This window comes from Balaenoptera physalus (assembly GCF_965194825.1).
Source record: "Balaenoptera physalus genome assembly, chromosome: 3".
Classification (NCBI taxonomy): Eukaryota; Metazoa; Chordata; class Mammalia; order Artiodactyla; family Balaenopteridae; genus Balaenoptera; species Balaenoptera physalus.
In genome coordinates this window covers 36,602,938-36,622,682 of record NC_138890.1, presented here as the reverse complement: position 1 = coordinate 36,622,682, position 19,745 = coordinate 36,602,938, and the positions used below count along the sequence as shown (strand labels likewise).

At 34.4% G+C, this 19,745-nt stretch overlaps 1 protein-coding gene and 1 long non-coding RNA gene across 7 annotated transcripts in view; one reads left to right on the top strand and one right to left on the bottom strand.

Moving 5' to 3' along the window:
- The window catches only part of LOC309658266, a 588,006-nt gene that overhangs the window by 304,081 nt on the left and 264,180 nt on the right, over positions 1–19,745 (top strand). The gene's annotated exons all lie outside the window — the stretch shown is intronic.
- The window catches only part of GABRB2 (gamma-aminobutyric acid type A receptor subunit beta2), a 296,376-nt gene that overhangs the window by 37,173 nt on the left and 239,458 nt on the right, over positions 1–19,745 (bottom strand). For 5 of the 6 annotated variants that reach the window (XM_082456481.1, XM_082456482.1, XM_082456484.1 and 2 more), the window contains 2 exons: positions 19,154–19,398; positions 14,593–14,706 (listed from right to left, as the gene is read on the bottom strand). In XM_082456481.1, coding sequence (XP_082312607.1) covers positions 14,593–14,706; positions 19,154–19,398 — 359 coding nt within the window. The remainder of the gene's footprint in view (positions 1–14,592; positions 14,707–19,153; positions 19,399–19,745) is intronic. The other variant, XM_082456485.1, reaches the window with a different exon arrangement.

Here is a 19,745-nt window from a genome sequence, read left to right as displayed (position 1 = left end):
TGAGGTCAGGGAGTCCGATTACTCCAGCTCCATTTTTTTCCCTCAAGACTGCTTTGGCTATTTGGGGTCTTATGTATTTCCATACAAATTTTAAGATTTTTTTTTCTAGTTCTGTGAAAAATGCCAGTGGTAGTCTGATAGGGATTGCATTGAATCCATAGATTGCTTTCTTTAGTACAGTCCTTTTCACAATATTCATTCTTCAAATCCAAGAACATGGTATATCTTGCCATCTGATGGTATCACCTTTAAGTTTTTTCATCAGTGTCTTATACTTTTCTGCATACAGGTCTTTTGTCTCCCTAGGTAGGTTTATTCCTAGGTATTTTATTCTTTTTGTTGCAATGGTAAATGGGAGTGTTTCCTTCATTTCTCTTTCACATTTTTCAACATTACTGTTTAGGAATGCAAGAGATTGTGTGCATTAATTTTGTATCCTGCAACTTTACCAAATTCATTGATTAGCTCTAGTAGTTTTCGGGTGGCATCTTTAGGATTCTCTATGTATAGTATCATGTCATCTGCAAACAGTGACAGTTTTACTTCTTCTTTTCCAATTTGTATTCCTTTTATTTCTTTTTCTTCTCTGATTGCCATGGCTAGGACTTCCAAAACTGTGTTGAATAATAGTGGTGAGAGTGGACATCCTTGTCTTGTTCCTGATCTTAGAGGAAATGCTTTCAGTTTTTCACCATTGAAAATGATGTTTGCTGTGGGTTTGTCGTATATGGCCTTTATTATGTTGAAGTAGGTTCCCTCTATGCCCACTTTCTGGAGAGTTTTTATCATAAATGAGTGTTGAATTTTGTCAAAAGCTTTTTCTGCATCTATTGAGATGATCATATGGTTTTTATTCTTCAATTCGTCAATATGGTGTATCACATTGATTTGCGTATATTGAAGAATCCTTGCATCTCTGGGATAAATCCCACTTGATCATGGTGTAGAATCCTTTTAATATGCTGTTGGATTCTGTTTGCTAGTATTTCGTTGAGGATTTTTGCATCTATATTCATCAGTGATATTGGTCTGTAATTTTCTTTTTTTGTAGTATCTTTGTCTGGTTTTGGTATTAGGGTGATAGTGGCCTCATAGAATGAGTTTGGGAGTGTTCCTTCCTCTGCAATTTTTTGGAAGAGTTCGAGAAGGATGGGTGTTAGCTCTTCACTAAATGTTTGATAGAATTCACCTGTGAAGCCATCTGGTCCTAGACTTTCGTTTGTTGGAAGATTTTTAATCACAGTTTCAATTTCATTACTTGTGATTGGTCTGTTCATATTTCTATTTCTTCCTGGTTCAGTCTTGGAAGGTTATAGCTTTCTAAGAATTTGTCCATTTCTTCCAGGCTGTCCATTTTATTGGCATAGAGTTGCTTGTAGTAGTCTCTTAGGATGCTTTATATTTTTGTGGTGTCTGTTGTAACTTCTCCTTTTTCGTTTCTGCTTTTGTTGATTTGAGTCCTCTCTCTCCTTTTCTTGATGAGTTTGGCTAATGGTTTATCAATTTTGTTTATCTTCTCAAAGAACCAGCTTTCAGTTTTATTGATCTTTGCTATTGTTTTCTTTGTTTCTATTTCATTTATTTCTGCTCTGATCTTTATGATATCTTTTCTTCTGCTAACTTTGGCTTTTGTTTGTTCTTCTTTCTCTAGTTTCTTTAGGTGTAAGCTTAGATTGTTTATTTGAGATTTTTCTTGTTTCTTGAGGTAGGCTTTCACTGCTATAAACTTCCCTCTTAGAACTGCTTTTGCTGCATCCCATAGGTTTTGGATCATCATGTTTTCATTGTCATTTGTCTCTAGGTGTTTTTTGATTTCCTCTTTGATTTCTTCAGTTATCTCTTGGTTATTCAGTAACGTATTGTTTAGCTTCCATGTGTTTGTGTTTTTAACATGTTTTCTCCTGTAATTGAGTTCTAATCTCATAGCATTGTGGTCAGAAAAGATGCTTGACATGATTTCAATTTTCTTAAATTTGCTGAGGCTTGATTTGTGAGCCAAGATTTGATCAATCCTGGAGAATGTTCTGTGCACACTTGACCAGAAAGTGTAATCTGCTGTTTTTGGATGGAATGTCCTATAAATATCAATTAAATCTATCTAGTCTATTGTGTCATTTAAAGCTTGTGTGTCGTTATTAATTTTCTGTTTGCATGATCTTCCACTGGTGTAAGTGAGGGGTTGACGTCCCCCACTATTATTGTGTTACTGTCGATTTCCTCTTTTATAGCTGTTAGCAGTTGCCTTACGTATTGAGGTGCTCCTATGTTGGGTGCATATATGCTTATAATTGTTATATCTTCTCGGGTTGATTCCTTGATCATCATGTAGTGTCCTTCCTTGTCTTTTGTAACATTCTTTATTTTAAAGTGTATTTTGTCTGATATGAGTATTGCTACTCTAGCTTTCTTTTGATTTCCATTTGCATGGAATATCTTTTTCCATCCCCTTACTTTCAGTCTGTATGTGTCCCTAGGTCTGAAGTGGGTCTCTTGTAGACAGCATATATATGGGTCTTGTTTTTGTATCCATTCAGCGAGCCTGTGTCTTTTGGTTGGAGCATTTAATCCATTCACGTTTAAGGTAATTATTGATATGTATGTTCCTATTACCATTTTCTTAATTGTTTTTGGTTTGGTTTTGTAGGTCCTTTTCTTCTCTTGTTTTTCCCACTTAGAGAAGTTCCTTTAGCATTTGTTGTAGAGCTGGTTTGGTGGTGCTGAATTCTCTTAGCTTTTGCTTGTCTGTTAAGCTTTTCATTTCTCCATTGAATCGGAATGAGATCCTTGCCAGGTAGAGTAATCTTGGTTGTAGGTTCTTCCCTTCCATCACTTTAAATATGTCCTGCCACTCCCTTCTGGCTTGTAGAGTTTCTGCTGAGAAATCAGTTGTTAACCTTATGGGAGTTCCCTTGTATGTTATTTGTCATTTTTCCCTTGCTGCTTTCAATAATTTTTCTTTGTCCTTAATTTCTGCCAATTTGATTACTATGTGTCTCGGCGTGTTTCTCTTTGGCTTTTTACTGTATGGGACTCTATGCGCTTCCTGGACTTGGGTGGCTATTTCCTTTCCCATGTTAGGGAAGTTGTCGACTATAATCTCTTCAAATATTTTCTCAGGTCCTTTCTCTCTCTTCTCCTTCTGGGACCCCTATAATGCGAATGTTGTTAGGTTTAATGTTGTCCCAGAGGTCTCTTAGGCTGTCTTCATTTCTTTTCATTCTTTTTTCTTTATTCTGTTCCATGGCAATGAATTCCACCATTCTGTCTTCCAGGTCACTTATCCGTTCTTTTGCCTCAGTTATTCTGCTATTGATTCCTTCTAGTGTATTTTTCATTTCAGTTATTGTATTGTTCATCTCTGTTTGTTTGTTCTTTAATTCTTCTAGGCTTTTGTTAAACATTTCTTGCATCCTCTCGATCTTTGCCTCCATTCTTTTTCCGAGGTCCTGGATCATCTTCACTACCATTATTCTGAATTCTTTTTCTGGACAGTTGCCTATCTCCACTTCATTTAGTTGTTTTCCTGGGGCTTTATCTTGTTCCTTCATCTGGTACATAGCCCTCTGCCTTTTCATCTTATGTATCTTTCTGTGAATAATGAACTTTTTATGCTGTTTATTAGTTTTATTTAGTGGTGACTTGGGTATTCTGAGAGAATAAGTTGTATTTCCAAAATTTATTTTTTTGGGTGTCATTCCCACCCTAGGAAAATGCCTAATTGAAGGGAAATGAGTCATAGTAAGTTTTTGCCTCCTTGCAGGACAGGAGATGACCATGTTCACTGAATGAGAAGGAACTCACAGAGAAACTCATCATGCAGTAGCAAAGAATGTGGCAGGAACACTTAAGGGGCTTTGATCCTGGGAATTTTTTCACTGATGATGACTCACCAGGTGTCTGTTACATTTTCTCATCTATAAAATGGGGATTATATCTATCCTCTATGTTTCTGGTGATTTTTGAGATAATTAAATAAGGTATCACAGGAAGCACATTGAAAAAGTACAAATACTACACTGAGGCACAATATTATTATCATCTAATGGACCTGCCTGGTTGGTTATGCACTACTTACTTTAGATCTTACTAACTATTTAATTTATATCCCAATTTATTCAATAAAAGAAGTATGTCTTTTTAGGTGAGTTATTTGTAGGATAGTAGTTGGATCTAAAGTACTTTTAGTTTTTCCTAATCCAGGAAATTGTTTTATCATATTTGTCTTTATCAATATTTTTTATTGTTTTTCAAAGGGAAACTTGTTAAAGAAAATGGTTTTTAACCACAAGGTATGATATGTATTGTAAGTGTGTGTAAATTTTAAATTAGCAAGCAATTGCTTGTAACGGAAATAAATGATAGTAGGTTTAGTTGAAAGTAGGCTATGGGACTAATGAACGTTAGGCCAGAATGTTTGGTAAACATTCTAGAACTATATTATTTTAAGGTTGTTAAGATCTTAGAGATCACATCCTTGTTTTATAAGACAGCTTGACATCTCTGATATTACAAATATGGCTTCAGTGTCAGAGTTGAAACTTGAATCCTGAGTCTCCTGAGGTTCAGTATACTGCACTATTAGAAAATCAATGGTTTTTGATGGGGAGCTGTATCTGCAGGAAGCTGTGAGTACTGTTGCTACAGGTACATGCAAGCTTGGAAAAAATATTTGAGGTTTCTTTGTCTAACTGAGTCAATGGAGTCTTGAATGTCCGGTGACGACATCGAGAAGAAAGCTGGACAGCATGGGCTTGGCTGGTCCCAGATCAGAGCAGTTACTGTGTAGTCCAGACCATTCTGTCCCTTTCTTTCTTTTTTTCCCTGTCTTTTCCTTTTTGCCAGCAATTATTATTAGACTATAATATAAGCAATAGTAATTAGAAATGAGCATGTGCAATTTATATGTAATTACCTTGGGTTATTCTGATTAAGAAATACATGAAGCATTGGGAAAAGTAGGGATTGTGTGTGGTGTGTATGTGTATGGGTGTGGAAGGTATGGTAAGAGTATGTGTGTGTGTGAGAGAGAGAGAATGTAATAAAGGATCATAGGATCATACTCGCAAATCAGATGGGAATATGTATACATACACACACATACACTTTCTTAAAATTTAGAAGTAATATATACTCACTGTAACAGTTTAAACCCTACAGAAATATATAAAGTGAAAAACAGAAGTATTCCTACTATCCCATCCTCCAAATGTAGCCACTAGGGAAACAAATGTAAAAAACAAAATAATGCAATAATCTTGTTATTGGTTTTGTGACTGGAAAAATATAAAGTTGACCATTATCTTGTACTACTAATAACATAGTACTCAGCATGGATCAAATGTAAAACATGAAACAATGAATTAAGTATAAAAAGAAAAAATTCCAGAAAAATTTAGAAGACCACATGTCTAACCTAGAGTTTCAATAGGAATTTTTATCTATTCCAGAAAACCCAGAAATTATAAAAGTACAAATAATTAGACAATACAAAAATTTAAAATGGTATGGCATGAATGAGAGCTGGGGAAAAATATCTGCAATGTAACATACTAATAAATGGTTAATTATTTATTATGCTTAGAACTCTAGAAACTGAAAACAAAGAAAATGGATAAGAATAATCACAGGCAATTCATAGGGAAGCCAATTCAAACAGCACATAAACATATGAAAAGTTACTCAGTTGTTTAACAAATGTGAGAAATACAAGTTAAAATAAGATAGACCCATAGTAAATTGTAAAGAGCAATCAATAATCAATATTGCTGAAGGGAAAGTGAGAAAGAGGATATGTTCATATAGAAGCACAAAGAGACATAAGAGATTTATAAAAATTATTACAAAATATTGTTGTTTTGTTCCCTCAGGGAACAAAGTGAGATTCATATGGGTTTTTACTTTCTGTTTTTATGTATTATGTAAATGAAAATAATCATGTGCTTTAAAAATGTAATCAGATAGAAGATTAAAAAAATTTTCATTGTGGAAAGAGAAGGTTTACCTGATACGGATGGTAAGAGAGAAAGAAAAGTATAAACATTAAACATTTTTACAAGGTCAAATATTAATTCTTCTCCGGAGTCTGGATTTTCTGCCTTGCTTTACCTTATATATGTTTATTAAAATGTTTATGTGTGATTTTCTGCCTTTTCCTCTTTAAAAAGAAAATTAGATCTTTGATGTATACAGAATTTAATCCGGAGGAAGGGTTGTGTTAGTTATATGGTACTATATTTAAATATACCCAAATGGTCATCCAGTTGTCATTGCTATTTATGAGATAATTCACATGTTCCCAAGATATGAAATGATACTTTTATTAAGAACTTAATTTTATTATATTTCTAAGTCAGCTTCTACTCGCTTTATTTAGAGAGTGCTGATGTAGTCCTATACTACATTAATCACTGTGGTTTTATAATTTATTTAAACTTCTTGTAGAGCTATTCATTTCTTTCTATTTTTCATTTTCCTGATTTTTCCTATAATTTTTTCCTTTCAAAGAAACTTTAGAATTGCTGTTTCAAATTTCTAAAACAAACCACTAAAAAAAGAAACTCCAAAATGAGGCCCATTGAGATTACACTAAACTCATAGAATAGTTTAGAAATAACCAATTCCTTTAAAATGTTATCTTTTTTTTAAAATAAGGTTTTTTTTTAAACAAAGATTGCTTTCATTAAAAACATTATCAGTAAAAGGGCTCTATTCCTCCTTTCTATTATATTTTTCATCATTGTTTATATACTCTTTACATAGAAAAGCTACGAAAACTTCCCATACTTCTGATATGATTTCTAAAGCTTGTTTCCTCCCAGTTAATTCTCTTGGATTTTGCTTGAATAAAGTAATTTTTTTTGCTAAGGGTGCAATTATTATTTCCTCCTTTTCTAACATTTCTTTTTTTCTCTCATATAATTTCACTGGCTAACAATTTTGAAAAAGTTAAATAATAGTGATGATGGTGAGCATCCATTTCTTGTTCCTGTCTTTACTGTCCCACCTTTAGACAAAAGGTAAGAGATAAAGCCTCTGGTTACATAGATAAATAGAGAAACCACAGCAGGGAAATAGCCATTGCTTCCCAACTTCCTAAGGGATTTTAAATTTATAAGTAAAAATGAATACTGAATTCAATAGATACCTTTGAAAACCTTTTGGTATCTATTAAAAGGATGAAAAACTTTTCACCTTTTCAACTTATTAATATGGTAAATAATACTATATTTTTATTTTGAAATGATACTATGTGGTTATGTTGTAGTTTGCTTTGAGTATTCTGTGGATTCAAAGTGATGTTAATTTAAGGATTATTTTTTCCCCCACTGATATTCATTAGTGAAGTGGATCCATAGTGTCCTTTACATACCTTTGTGTTTTTTTAGATATGGTTTTGGCACCTTATTTATGTTATACTACTTTCTAAATCATTTGGAAGTTCCTCTTTCTTTCTGCTAGGATCTGCTAGAGTTTAAATACCAATGGAGGTATTTGCTTTTTTTTTTAAATAAATTTATTCATTTTATTTATTTATTTTTTTGGCTGCGTTGGGTCTTCGTTGCTGTGCACAGGCTTTCTCTAGTTGCAGCAAGTAGGGGCTACGCTTCGTTGCAGTGTGCGGGCTTCTCATTGTAGTGGCTTCTCTTGTTGTGGAGCACAGGCTCTAGGTGTGCAAGCTTCAGTAGTTGTGGCACGAGAGCTCAGTAGTTGTGGCTCGTGGGCTCTAGAGCACAGGCTCAGTAGTTGTGGCACACGGGCTTAATCGCTCCACGGCATGTGGGATCTTCCCAGACCAGGGATCGAACCTGTGTCCCCTGCATTGGCAGGTGGATTCTTAAACACTGAGCCACCAGGGAAGTCCCAGTATTTGCTTTTGAAAATTTGACAGGACTTATTGCTGAAACTTTCTAGGCCAGCTGACCCTTTGCAGCGGGAGTTAAATTTTTCTGTCAATTATCTTAGTTTTATCTTTGGTAATTAATCTGTTTTTGTTTTCTCTTTCTCCCAGGGTCAGTTCTGCTAATTTAGAGTTTCTAAGGATGTCATGTATTTTACCACATTTTCTAACATATTTGCATAATTTTCTTTTATTTGCACATTTCTATTAATTGTCATGTTTTAAAAATTTCTATTGTGGTTTACCACATTGGCTCCCTCTTTGCTTCTTTAATAAGCTTTTCCTTGGTCAATTATTTGCCTATTTTACTTAACTTTTTAAAAAAATAACTGACTTACTTGTAAATTATTTTGTTTTAATTTTCTAATTTGTTAATTTACAATTTGTCTTAATTACTTCCTTCTAGTTTTAGGTGTTTGGTTTGCTCTTTTTTTAAACTTCTTGAATTGAATATTATATTCATCTTTTAATATTACTTGCTAGAGATGTATTTGAAACTACAACTTTCTGACTGTTAACTATTTTAACCACATCCCTTAGGATTAATTATGTAGTATTTTAAGCTGCCATTATTTTCTAAATGTTCTTCAAATTAATTTTTATTGTACCTTTGATACATGGTTGTATAAAAATGAGTTTATACAACTAATAAACTTTATTAAATATACTGCTTAGGTAATGTTTCTTTCATTTTCTCTCTTTATTTCCAATCATTTAAATTCATTTAGATGCTATTTCAATTTTAGTTTTATAAATTATGTATGAATTATTAACCAATTATTATATCTTTGTTTTACATTGTAATTATTATATTTCTCAGTCTTAATATTTTTTAACTTCAATTCATCCTTATAGAGTAATAATATTCAATCTTCTATTTTCTTTGGATTTGTATTTACCTCATTTGTTTTTGTCTGTGACTTTACTTAGAATATTTTTCCCATACTTTTACTTTAGAAGTATTTCTAATAAATAGCATTTAATTGGGTTTAGTTCTTGATTTAATTTGAGAATCTTATTCTTTTGATATGTGAGTTGGAATATGTTCTAGTTATAATAGTTAAGACAACCTTGGTCTTAAGTCTATTATCTTAATTCCTGCTCTAAATTTGCTTTTAAGTTGTCCTTATCCTTATTCTGATGTCTAACTTTACCTACATTATCTGCATCTTTATTTTTACTGAAATATAGTTGACATACAATATTTTGTTAGCTTCAGGTGCACTACATAATGATTTGACATTTGTATGCATTATGAAATAATCACCACAGTAAGTCAAGTAACCATCTGTCCTCCTACAAGGTTATTACAATATCATTGACCATATCCCTTATGCTGTCTATACCCCCATAACTATTTATTATATAACTGAAAGTTTGCACCTCTTAATACTGTTCATCTGTACTGCCCATGGGGTATGGGCACCCCTCTCCCTCTGACAAACAGCTGTTTATTCTCTGTATCTGTGGGTCTGTTTTCGTATTGTTTTGTTTAGTTTTGTGGATTCCACAAGCGAGCTCATACAGTATTTGTCTTTCTCTGACTTATTTTACTTAGCATAATGCATTCTAGGTCCATCTGTATTGTCACAAATGGCAATATTTCATTTTTTATGGAGGAGTGACATTCCACTGTATATATACACCACATCTTTTTTATCTATTTGCCTATTGATGAGCATTTAGGTTGATTTCATATCTTGGCTATTGTAAATAATGCTGCTCTGCATCTCTCTTTAGTTTATTTCCACCTTATTCTCTGAGGTTTTTATAAGATGAATTGTCAGTTCTTGATTCTTCTTCTACCATAATGACTCAGATTTTCATGCTTTAGTGTAATACCATAAACATCTGAGAAAGCTGATCTTTCCCACCAAAGATTTTGATTTATGTCTCAGGTGGAATCTACTTTTTAAGCAAGCATCCCAAATGACCTTATGGAAGTCTATAGTAGAAACACTGTTGTATAGAAGTTATCTATGTTAATTTTAAACATATCCTTAATCTTCAAATTCTTGATTCATAAACTCAAGAATAAAAGGTAAATATTGAGTCCTTGCTGTGAATTTGAAAACAAATACTTCTCCGTCATCAACAATACCATCCTGATTTATTTTTATATATCTTCAGTATCTAATATTTTAAAATATTTCAATTATCTTTTATTCTACAACTTTAATTTCTGGAGTTGTATAGTTTTAGTTCTACATGTTATCTTTAGTTCTACATGTTAGCATATACTGACTTTTTCTGTTCTAAAGTTCCTTACTTTGACTATCTTTTGTTGGGGGCTAGATTTTTCTTTTTACTAAGCTATAATATTTTTCTTTGAATAAGGACGTATGGATGTTATGTTCCCTTAGATTTTGCATATTGAGGATAGACTGTCTTTCTTTTGCCTTAAAATAATATCAATAATATTCTTAGGTTACATTTTTCCCCCTCAGAACCCGGTAATATTTTTCCACTGTCTTATAAAATGTAATATTTCTGTGGAGTAGTTTGAGATTTTTTTTTCCTTCCCTGTTGGTCACTTTTTCTGACTGGAAGTTTAATAATTTTAGAAGAATATAATAAGGTGGCAATGGTATTATATAAGTTTTATCTTGGAACCCAGTATATCCTTTTGGCCTACTGATTAATTTCATTACAGGTATGTATAAACACACAATGTACAGCATAGTAGTTAGAGTGTATCCTCTAGTCATATTTTCTGTTCAACCATTTTTTTAGCTGTTCAACCTTAAGAAAATTAATTACACGTTCTGGGTCTCTGTTCATCATTTATAAAATTATAACTACAACACAGGGTAATAATGACTAATGTCATGACATAACATATGTAGAGTGTTTAAGCATATACATGGCATTCAAGAAGTATTTATTATTATCATTATTATAATTAGTTATTGATGTCAGATTTAAATATTCTTTCTATTTGCTTTTTGTTCCATCCTATACTTCACGAACATCATGGCTCTGCACGTTTGCTCTGCTGTACCTATCCTGTATATTGTGTTTTCTCTAAGTGGTTTTTAACTGTACATCTCTTTTTTTCTGTATTTGGCATGATTTTCTACAGCCTGAACTTTGTGTTACTGCCTTGATTTTTTGCCATATTGATTTTCTTTCTTACTATTTTAGATTCAGTTATTAGTGTCTATGAAAATCGTTCATCCTTGATCTTTTGTTTCATATTCTCTTTCAATTTTTGCAAGAAAAACACTTTTTTAATGAAAGTTTTTAATATATCCTGAAATATTTTTTCCATTAAAGGGTCATTATCTGTCTTTTGCATGCTGAGTTCCTCTCTCTCTCCCTACCAACGAGCGAGAGAGAGAGAAAGAGAGCAAGGGAGAGACAGAATGTCATTTGGTAGTTTTCCTGCACAGTTGCCATGCTGATTCTTTGTTTAGATGCTTCATTTATAGGTAAACCTTTCTATAGGGTTTTCCTATTTGCTCAAATATAGCTTGGGTAGATTCTTCTGGATTTTGCTTGTACTAACATTGGCCCTCCTTATGCATTTCTGTCTCTCTGCAGAGCTTCAGTTTTAGTTGGGTGTTGTTTTTGTTTTGCTTTTCCATTGCCATTTTATCCTTTACAGCTTTTGGGCAGAGAAGAGAAAAACTACATCTGGGTTTCTGGATTCTTATATCTCCATTTCTCTAACACTTTTCACAACAGAAAGCAGTTAGACATCAGTTTTCTGTTTCTTCATCATTTTAAGGGCTGGGTGACGTGTGTGTGTGTGTGTGTGTGTGTGTGTGTGTGTGTGTGTGTGTGCGTGTACTGCCACACTCTCATAGTAGGTATGTAAACTATAGTAGCACTTTTCTAGGGAACCATTTGGCAATATGTATCACCATTTTAAAGCATATACTTTTTGACTCAGAAATTTCACTTTAAGAAATATATTAGGGGGGCTTCCCTGGTGGCGCAGTGGTTGAGAATCTGCCTGCCAATGCAGGGGACACGGGTACGAGCCCTGGTCTGGGAGGATCCCACATGCCGCGGAGCAGCTGGGCCCGTGTGCCACAATTACTGAGCCTGCGCGTCTGGAGCCTATGCTCCGCAACAAGAGAGGCCACGATAGTGAGAGGCCCACGCACCGCGATGAAGAGTGGCCCCCACTTGCCACAACTGGAGAGAGCCCTCGCACAGAAACGAAGACCCAACACAGCCATAAAAAAAAAATTAATTAATTAATTAATTAAAAAAAAAGAAATATATTAGGAATCAATGGTGTGTAAACATGTCAGCAATGGGATACTTATTTTAGTTGTTTATAATCAAAAACCACTTAGAAACAATGCAAGTGTCTAACAATAGGTGCTTATTATATAGATTATGGTACATACATTCAATAAAATATTTTGTAGTTATTAGAAATGATGTATACTTATACTGATGCTTAAAGACACAAAAAAGGTAAGCAGAAAATAGCATACACACAATAGTAGAGCATAATTATTTGTATAAAAGTATGTCATTAAGTGTGAAAAAAGGATGATGTTAACAATGATTATGTCTAGGTGTGGAGTACAGGTGGTTTTCATTGCCTTTGCACATTTTTTTTAAAAGACTGACCATGAATTAGTTTTATAATCATAAAACAGTAATAGAGATAAAAAAAGAAAAATTGAGGAAGATACACACTGCTACCATCTCCAGAATAATAGCAACAATTTATGGAGTGCTCTATGTCTGGTACTGTATAAGGCCCTTAACAAATTATCTCATTTAATCCTCTCAGTAGCTTCATGAAGCAAAATTTTAGTGTTTCAGTTTTCAGCTGAGGAACTTGAAGGATGGAAAAGTTAAACATGTGTAGTGTTACACAGCTCATAAAAGACCATGCCTGAAGGTGAACCCAGTTCAGTCTGATTCTAACAGCTACCATCATCCCAGTGCATTCTATTGCCTCGGAGGACTGTCAAATACATTTCAATGCTTTTGCAGGTTACACGTTTAACAGCTCATCATTCAAACTTCTGAATATTGGCCCTTATTTCATACTCTAAATACGAATTTAAAAGAGAATTAAAAAGACAGAGTAAAGACACACCCAACAAAGAAAAGTATAAATGCAGATGACATTAAGATTCATATTTCAATGTAAATCATTCTCTTTAACATAATGTGTTATGAAATAGAGAGAAAGAGTTCTTGACAAATGAGGGTCCAAATCATGGCATCGGAGAGTATCATTAACTCTTTCAATCCATCAGCTGACAAGAACAACAGAGGCAAATTTTCTTTCAAATATTCTCATTATCTGAGGATTTTCCTGAATTTTCATGTAACTTTTACCCAGTCATAGACCAATCATGCAGTATACTCTGATTTTGATTTTGGAAAATACATTATTTTTCAACCATTTTCATCATACACCCAAACTCCAACTGTCAGACATGTTTTCTTCTAAATGATTAGCATTCTACCCAGAATACTGCCCAATCAAATCAGTCTACTTCCATTTCAACAACAGTGGTTTCAGTTAAAAACAAGAACAGCAGCAACATCACAAATGAGATAGCCTGAGAGGACAGACATAGTAGGGGATTGGGACTAAAATAGTGAGTAACAAAATTTCAAACATCTCTTCTCCTGGAATCTACCTAATATTATTTATCAGACTCATGCTACGTATAACACAACAAGTAATGAAGTTAAAAGAAAAACTTAAAATAGTAAAACAAACTAGCAGTTTAAGAGGTTAACCATAACTGTTTCCCACCCCAAAGGCAATAACAATGAGGAATCAAGGAATTTGTGGTCAAAGCCACAAAACTAAGGAAGAACATGACACTTCAAGATATAATAATGACAGCTTCTCTGGCATCAAGTCCTCATAGGAAAGATTCACAGCATTCAGTATCATTCACTGCCTCACCACGAAATAGAATGAAAACAAATGAGAGGTAGGCAGTAGATGACAATGTGGAATGGTGACGATCACCATCCTCTTCTTCCTCCTCCTCCAGTTTGGCGGGCAATGTGAATGACAATTTGCCAATTAAGAAATGTAAACACATGAGGATTCAGAAACTAAACTCTAAATTTTAGCCCCCAGTGGGCTTTCTTTGGAGTTCATTTAAGTCAAGAGCATTGTCAAGAAACAATCTCAATTATTGCCTCTTATCTATCACTACAACAACACTGGGCCTGCTGAGATAATACTTATTTCTAAAATATAAATAACAATAAAGGAACAAGGACTTGATGCAAACATAACATTCTCAGACACAAATGAACGATCTAGGGCAGAAAATATAGGTTCCTGAATTCTGAGCCAACCTATGGAAGGACTGTATAATTCTCCACCTATTCCACCAACCAAAAGAAACACAACAAGAAAACTAAGAAATGCCAGAGTATATAATGACACTCTATACTCTCAATACAAATGGAAAGAAGTCTCAAAATACGACCCACTTAGTTTCTTTCTGTAGCACAACAATAATGTATGAGTGGAACACTGAAGCTTAGGTTCATCATAACTACATTTAAAAAAAACAAACCCAGGAAAACCCCATTAGGGTCTCATGAAAACATTTAACGTATCCCCACGTCTCAGGATACAAGTCTATAGGTTATCTGCAAAAACGCCATACATTAATTTAAAGGGAACAGCTAAACAAATTGGCTCCAACAGAAATACAAATAAATGGATTAAAAACTGGCTATCTAACCGTATACAGAGAGAAATCGTAATTGGTAGTCCGTCTAGTTGGGGAGAGGTTTCCAGTTGGGTCCCACAAGGATCGATATTGGGTCCCATTTTGTTTAATATCTTTATAAAAAATCTGGAAGACAAAGTAGAGAATGTGCTAATTAAGTCGACTGATGCCACTAGATTAGAATTGGTGGTTAAAGTAAATTGGCTATAGATAAATGCTACTGGTCTCTAGAAAGACCGATGTGAACAGAGACTAGAACTTCTAAATAGTTCTTTTTAATGTATCACTTACAAAATCTAGTTTCAAGCACTAGAAATAAATAAATTTAAAAGATCTTAGTGCTTTGCATAACCAAAAATTTAGGTACAATGGATAAAGACAACACAGAGACTCCAACACCCATGAATGCAGAATAAAGGATGCCCCCCCAGTAGATCTTTTCGGTGCAGCTTTATTGGGAAAACTGGTGCTTGTGGGTCTCTCGATACAGTAAGGATATTGGAGGCATTTCAGATATGCAAGAATCAAGGTGGTGAAAAGACAGAAGTAACTAAAGTGTCAAATATATATACACCTAGTTATTGGCAGAAAAATAAACAAGAAAACAACATAAAGCTTAAAAGAAAAAAAAGGAGAGCTGAAAACTTGAAGGCATGAACAAGAAAAGTGGGAAAATTGATCAAGAGAAAATCCTATAAGGAAACACACACACACACACACACACACACACACACACACACACAAAATAGAAGAATGCAAGGTATAATAGGAGAGCTTTCCTAACACTAGAAAAAGAGACTGTAGTTTTTTAGCTACTCCTGAAAACACTTAGGAAAAATATTCAGTAGAACTCTTACTGGTTTGAGGTTTATTTTTAAAAATCTTAGTAGTTAACAATTTAATTTGTCGCATGGAGACAACTGTGAAGGTAACAAGGCTTGTCAGCTATGGACTCGTGTGTAGACAGATGGGTTTTTTTAGGTGATGTGAACTGAATATATAGACTAATCTGGAATCAGCTTTTAAGTTTTATATTCTTTTTTCACTTGCTTGCACAGAGGAATGTACATTGGATAACGACTAGAAAACCTAGATCATCTCAGAAATCTTGTTAACTTTGCTCTGCAACCTAGGATAGTTCACTTTCCTTCAGAGCCTTAGTTTCTCCATCAGTTAAACGCCAGACTAAGAATTGTTTTAAGAGCTGCAGATAACTCTTGTTAAAATAAGAACTTACAGGAAACTTCATACAGGGAAGAGATTAGAAAAATGTGGAAGCATGCCTTTGAGCGACAGTGGGCTCCCACCTGGCTAGGCTTCCCATTTTCACCTCCCCCTGCCCTCAGGACAGAGAACAGTTTAAAAATCGCTTTAGACCATATGACATGCTGCTTCTGTCTCTAGGAAACCATCAATGGAACCAGAAAAAGTCAATCCCTCTCCTAGTGACTGATTGTTCCGGAGCATCCAACAATACTTAGTTGATTATATGTGCCTGATCTTTAAAAAAAAAAAAAAACTAGAATTACGTTAAAAAGAAGGAACATTCTTGATAAGAAATAGAGTGACATTATTCATGATGCCGACACAAAAGAAAGCATTGTGCAATCAGAGCCCTCTGTGGGTCTCCTCTAACCCTTCATGCTGCGTTAAAAAAAAAAAAAAAAAAAGGGAGCCTGGAATGTTAGATGGCTACCTTTAAAAAATCTAATCAACATGGCTGTAAGCATTCTAGCCTAAGAAATAATTGATAAAGTTTGTAGTTGGCTTGCTATCGATTTTACAGCTAATACCTGTTGAAAAATGATTTCGTTGCTTTGACTTTAAAACTTCCAAAGTGAAACATTCCTCTGTAGGTAATACTTTTTTAGGGATAGGACTGCATCCTACATACTAGAGCATGTAAAACGCACAAGCAAGTATCACCAATAGGTCTGGAGACAGTAAATTTTATTTTGAAAGGTAGTAATGTTTACTGTTTATGATATTTTGTTAATATTTATCACTTACCTAGTGCTTATCATATACTGGGGACTATGCTATCCTCTACACTTTATCATAACTTCATAACTTATGAGAGGAATTAACTCCATTTTACAGATGAGGAAACTAAAGGGTCAGAGAGGCTTTTTTTCCCCCTATTATCACACAACTACTAAATGGAGGGTAAATATCAAACCTGACTGACTCTAAAATATCTTTTCCGAACTACTGTGCTAAATGATAACTCCTGATACCATGATGTTAGGCACACTGATCAAAGAAAGAAGAGACTCCACTTGTGCTAAAGAGTTTTAAGAATAGAACACGGATCTTATATTTTTCTCAAGTTTGAAACCAGAGGATTGGACTAGCGTAGAGTTTTTTATCCTCAGCAGTACTGACGTTTTGGGCTGGATAATTGTTATGGGGAGGCTGTCCAATGCACTGTAGGATGTTTACCAGCACGGCTGGCCTCTACCCACTAGATACCAGTGGCAATCCCCTCCTCCTGGTTTTGATAATCCAAAACATCTACAGACATTGTCAATGATCCTCTGATGGGGGCGGGGGTGCGTGGTGGCAAAATGGCCTGTGATTTGAGAACCACTGTACTAGAAGAATTCTGGAATCTTTTTTGTTCTCTCATTCTATGCTCTGAATTGTGGATCCAACTTCAGCCAAGAGGATGGGTTTTGCATCACTATGGGGTACCTGCCCAGTGAACCATTCCCTACCTCCATCTCAGTACATTGAGTTTAAAACTACCTGAAGCTCTCCAGGTTCAGTCTGCTACAAAACTGCCACTCTCTGGTACTTAAATTTATTATGTAACTGCAAATTGGTATGAAAAAATAGGGTAGATGAAAGTGAAGAGAGATCAGATGTTAAGCCAGCTTTGCTTTAGGCAATTTATCGAGACTCATTTCAAACTGCTGTCCTAGGAGATCGTTTTATCTATTCATTTTCTTTACTAAAGGTACTCTATCAGGAAAATTGTAAAATGGGTTTAAAAAGCATTCTCTATTTGACAGCCCGAGAGAGTCATAATGCTACCTTGGAATCTATTAACAGATTCCAATGAGTGAAACCTGGAGCACTGAAAAGAGATTGACAACTTCCTAGACCCTGTGGTTCACTGGCTTATAAGGGCCATATTTAAAATTTGCATCATTATGAATATCATCTCCTGGGAAAGGAGTGCCTTTGATTAGAGAATAGTCCAAAATCAAATATCAGACCTATGGATATATGGAAAATATCAGTGAGTCAGAAGCTTTCATTGGGTTTGCTCCACATAAAACTCAATGGCAGAGATTATTTATGGTATGCTACTCTTGGAATTAAATTGAAGTTAGAAATATTAAAATGTAAATTCAATAATTATTGGATGGTTAACAATCCCAGATAGCTTAAAAGTATTACTATTTTCTTAGTTCCATCACTATGAACTATTTACCATATCCAACATTATGCACTACTTTATAAACACTATTTATGGCAGATATTAAAATAAGTCCTTGTTTTTTTTTGTTTATTTTGAAGTGCCTAAATTTGCACTATGGGAAAAAAACATATGTAAATATTCTGTTCAGTGCAGAAAGTTATATAACAGGAAGCCAGCTGAAGTCACATTTTGGGAGTAAAGATGGCTAGATCTATTGGAACTATTGTCGAAAGCCTCAAAATTGAGATTCTAAATCTTGAATGCAAATAAGAATAATATTTCGGAGAATTAAAAAAAATTATGATGCCCAGGCATACCCCAGGACAATCAAATCAGAATTTCTGGGGATGAAACCCAGGCTTCAGTATTTTTTAATGCTTTCCTAGTCATTTAATTGAGCACCCAAAGTTGAGAACCACTGCCTTCAATAATAAATTGGATTTACAACTGTGTAGGAATTTTTCTTTGGCTATGCCTGACTTAAGCAACATGGTAGCCTCCTGTACTCAAATACTTCAAGGATTTTAAGTAGTATTTGTGCAAGGCATTAAGTAATTATCTGTCACTTAAAAAGAAAGTTATTCTTTTTTTCCCTTCCACTTCTTTTTCTATCCATCTGATGACTTCAAGAACAAAGTCTCAGTTTGTTGCTGGTGGGTCTTTAGCACATGTCTGTACATGCTTATTTCCTTTTTTAAATCAATGAGAATGCAGAGCTCAGGCCTAGAGCCTTTATCTAGTATAACCTAGAATTTAATAACATAGTTTCATTTTTATTTATACTTAAGATTATCTTCCAGCAAGTAATACTAATTTAAGTGATATGAAATTTCCTTTTTTAAAATAAATTTAGATAAAGTAAGTAAATTTAAATAAACATAAAGTAAATAATAGTACATATTATACTCATATATGGAAAAAGTCACGAAGGTGGTTCTCAAATGACTATGGTTTGGGCCACCCTAGTGTTAAGGTAAAGGGCATCTAAATGTTGTACCATGAATTGGGGCCCTAATTGTGCCTCCATCACTAATTATCTCTTCCCTGGGCTTTGGTTTTATCATTTGTTAACAAGGCCATGAACCTACAGTGCAGGCATTCTTCTATGAGTTTAAGAAGCAAGGAGGGCTTGCCCTTTGAACTTACCTTGTTGACATCCAGACGCATCTTCTCATTGTTGGCACTGGCAGCCTTTTCAGCTGCTTTCTTTTGGCGTTGAGGTCCCCTCCCAAAAAAGATGTAGTTGACCAAAGCATATTCCAGAAGGGCCATGAAAACAAAGACAAAGCACCCCATCAGGTACATGTCAATGGCCTTCACATAAGGGATTTTAGGGAGAGTTTCCCGGAGGTGGGTATTGATAGTGGTCATTGTTAGCACAGTTGTAATGCCTGTAAAAAATGAGACAGAGTAATAATGTTTGTATTTCCCTTCTGCTTTCATCATAGCTGGAAAGGTTAACTGTATTCTCTTACTTGTTTATAGATACTGCAAAATATATACCAGGCACTTATTATATAGCAGCCCTGTGATAGGCCCTGGCGATATGCATAAATCATTAATTTATAGTAAACATTAATCATTTGGGGGGCATTTCTTTTAATTACATTTTTATATTTATAGTTATGTATCTAGTGGGGGGAGCTAGAGATGTGAATTAAATGCTATGATAGACATGTGTGTAAGGTGAAAGTTGAGAATATGGAGAAGATCCTAGTTTAGCCCACGATGTGGCAGG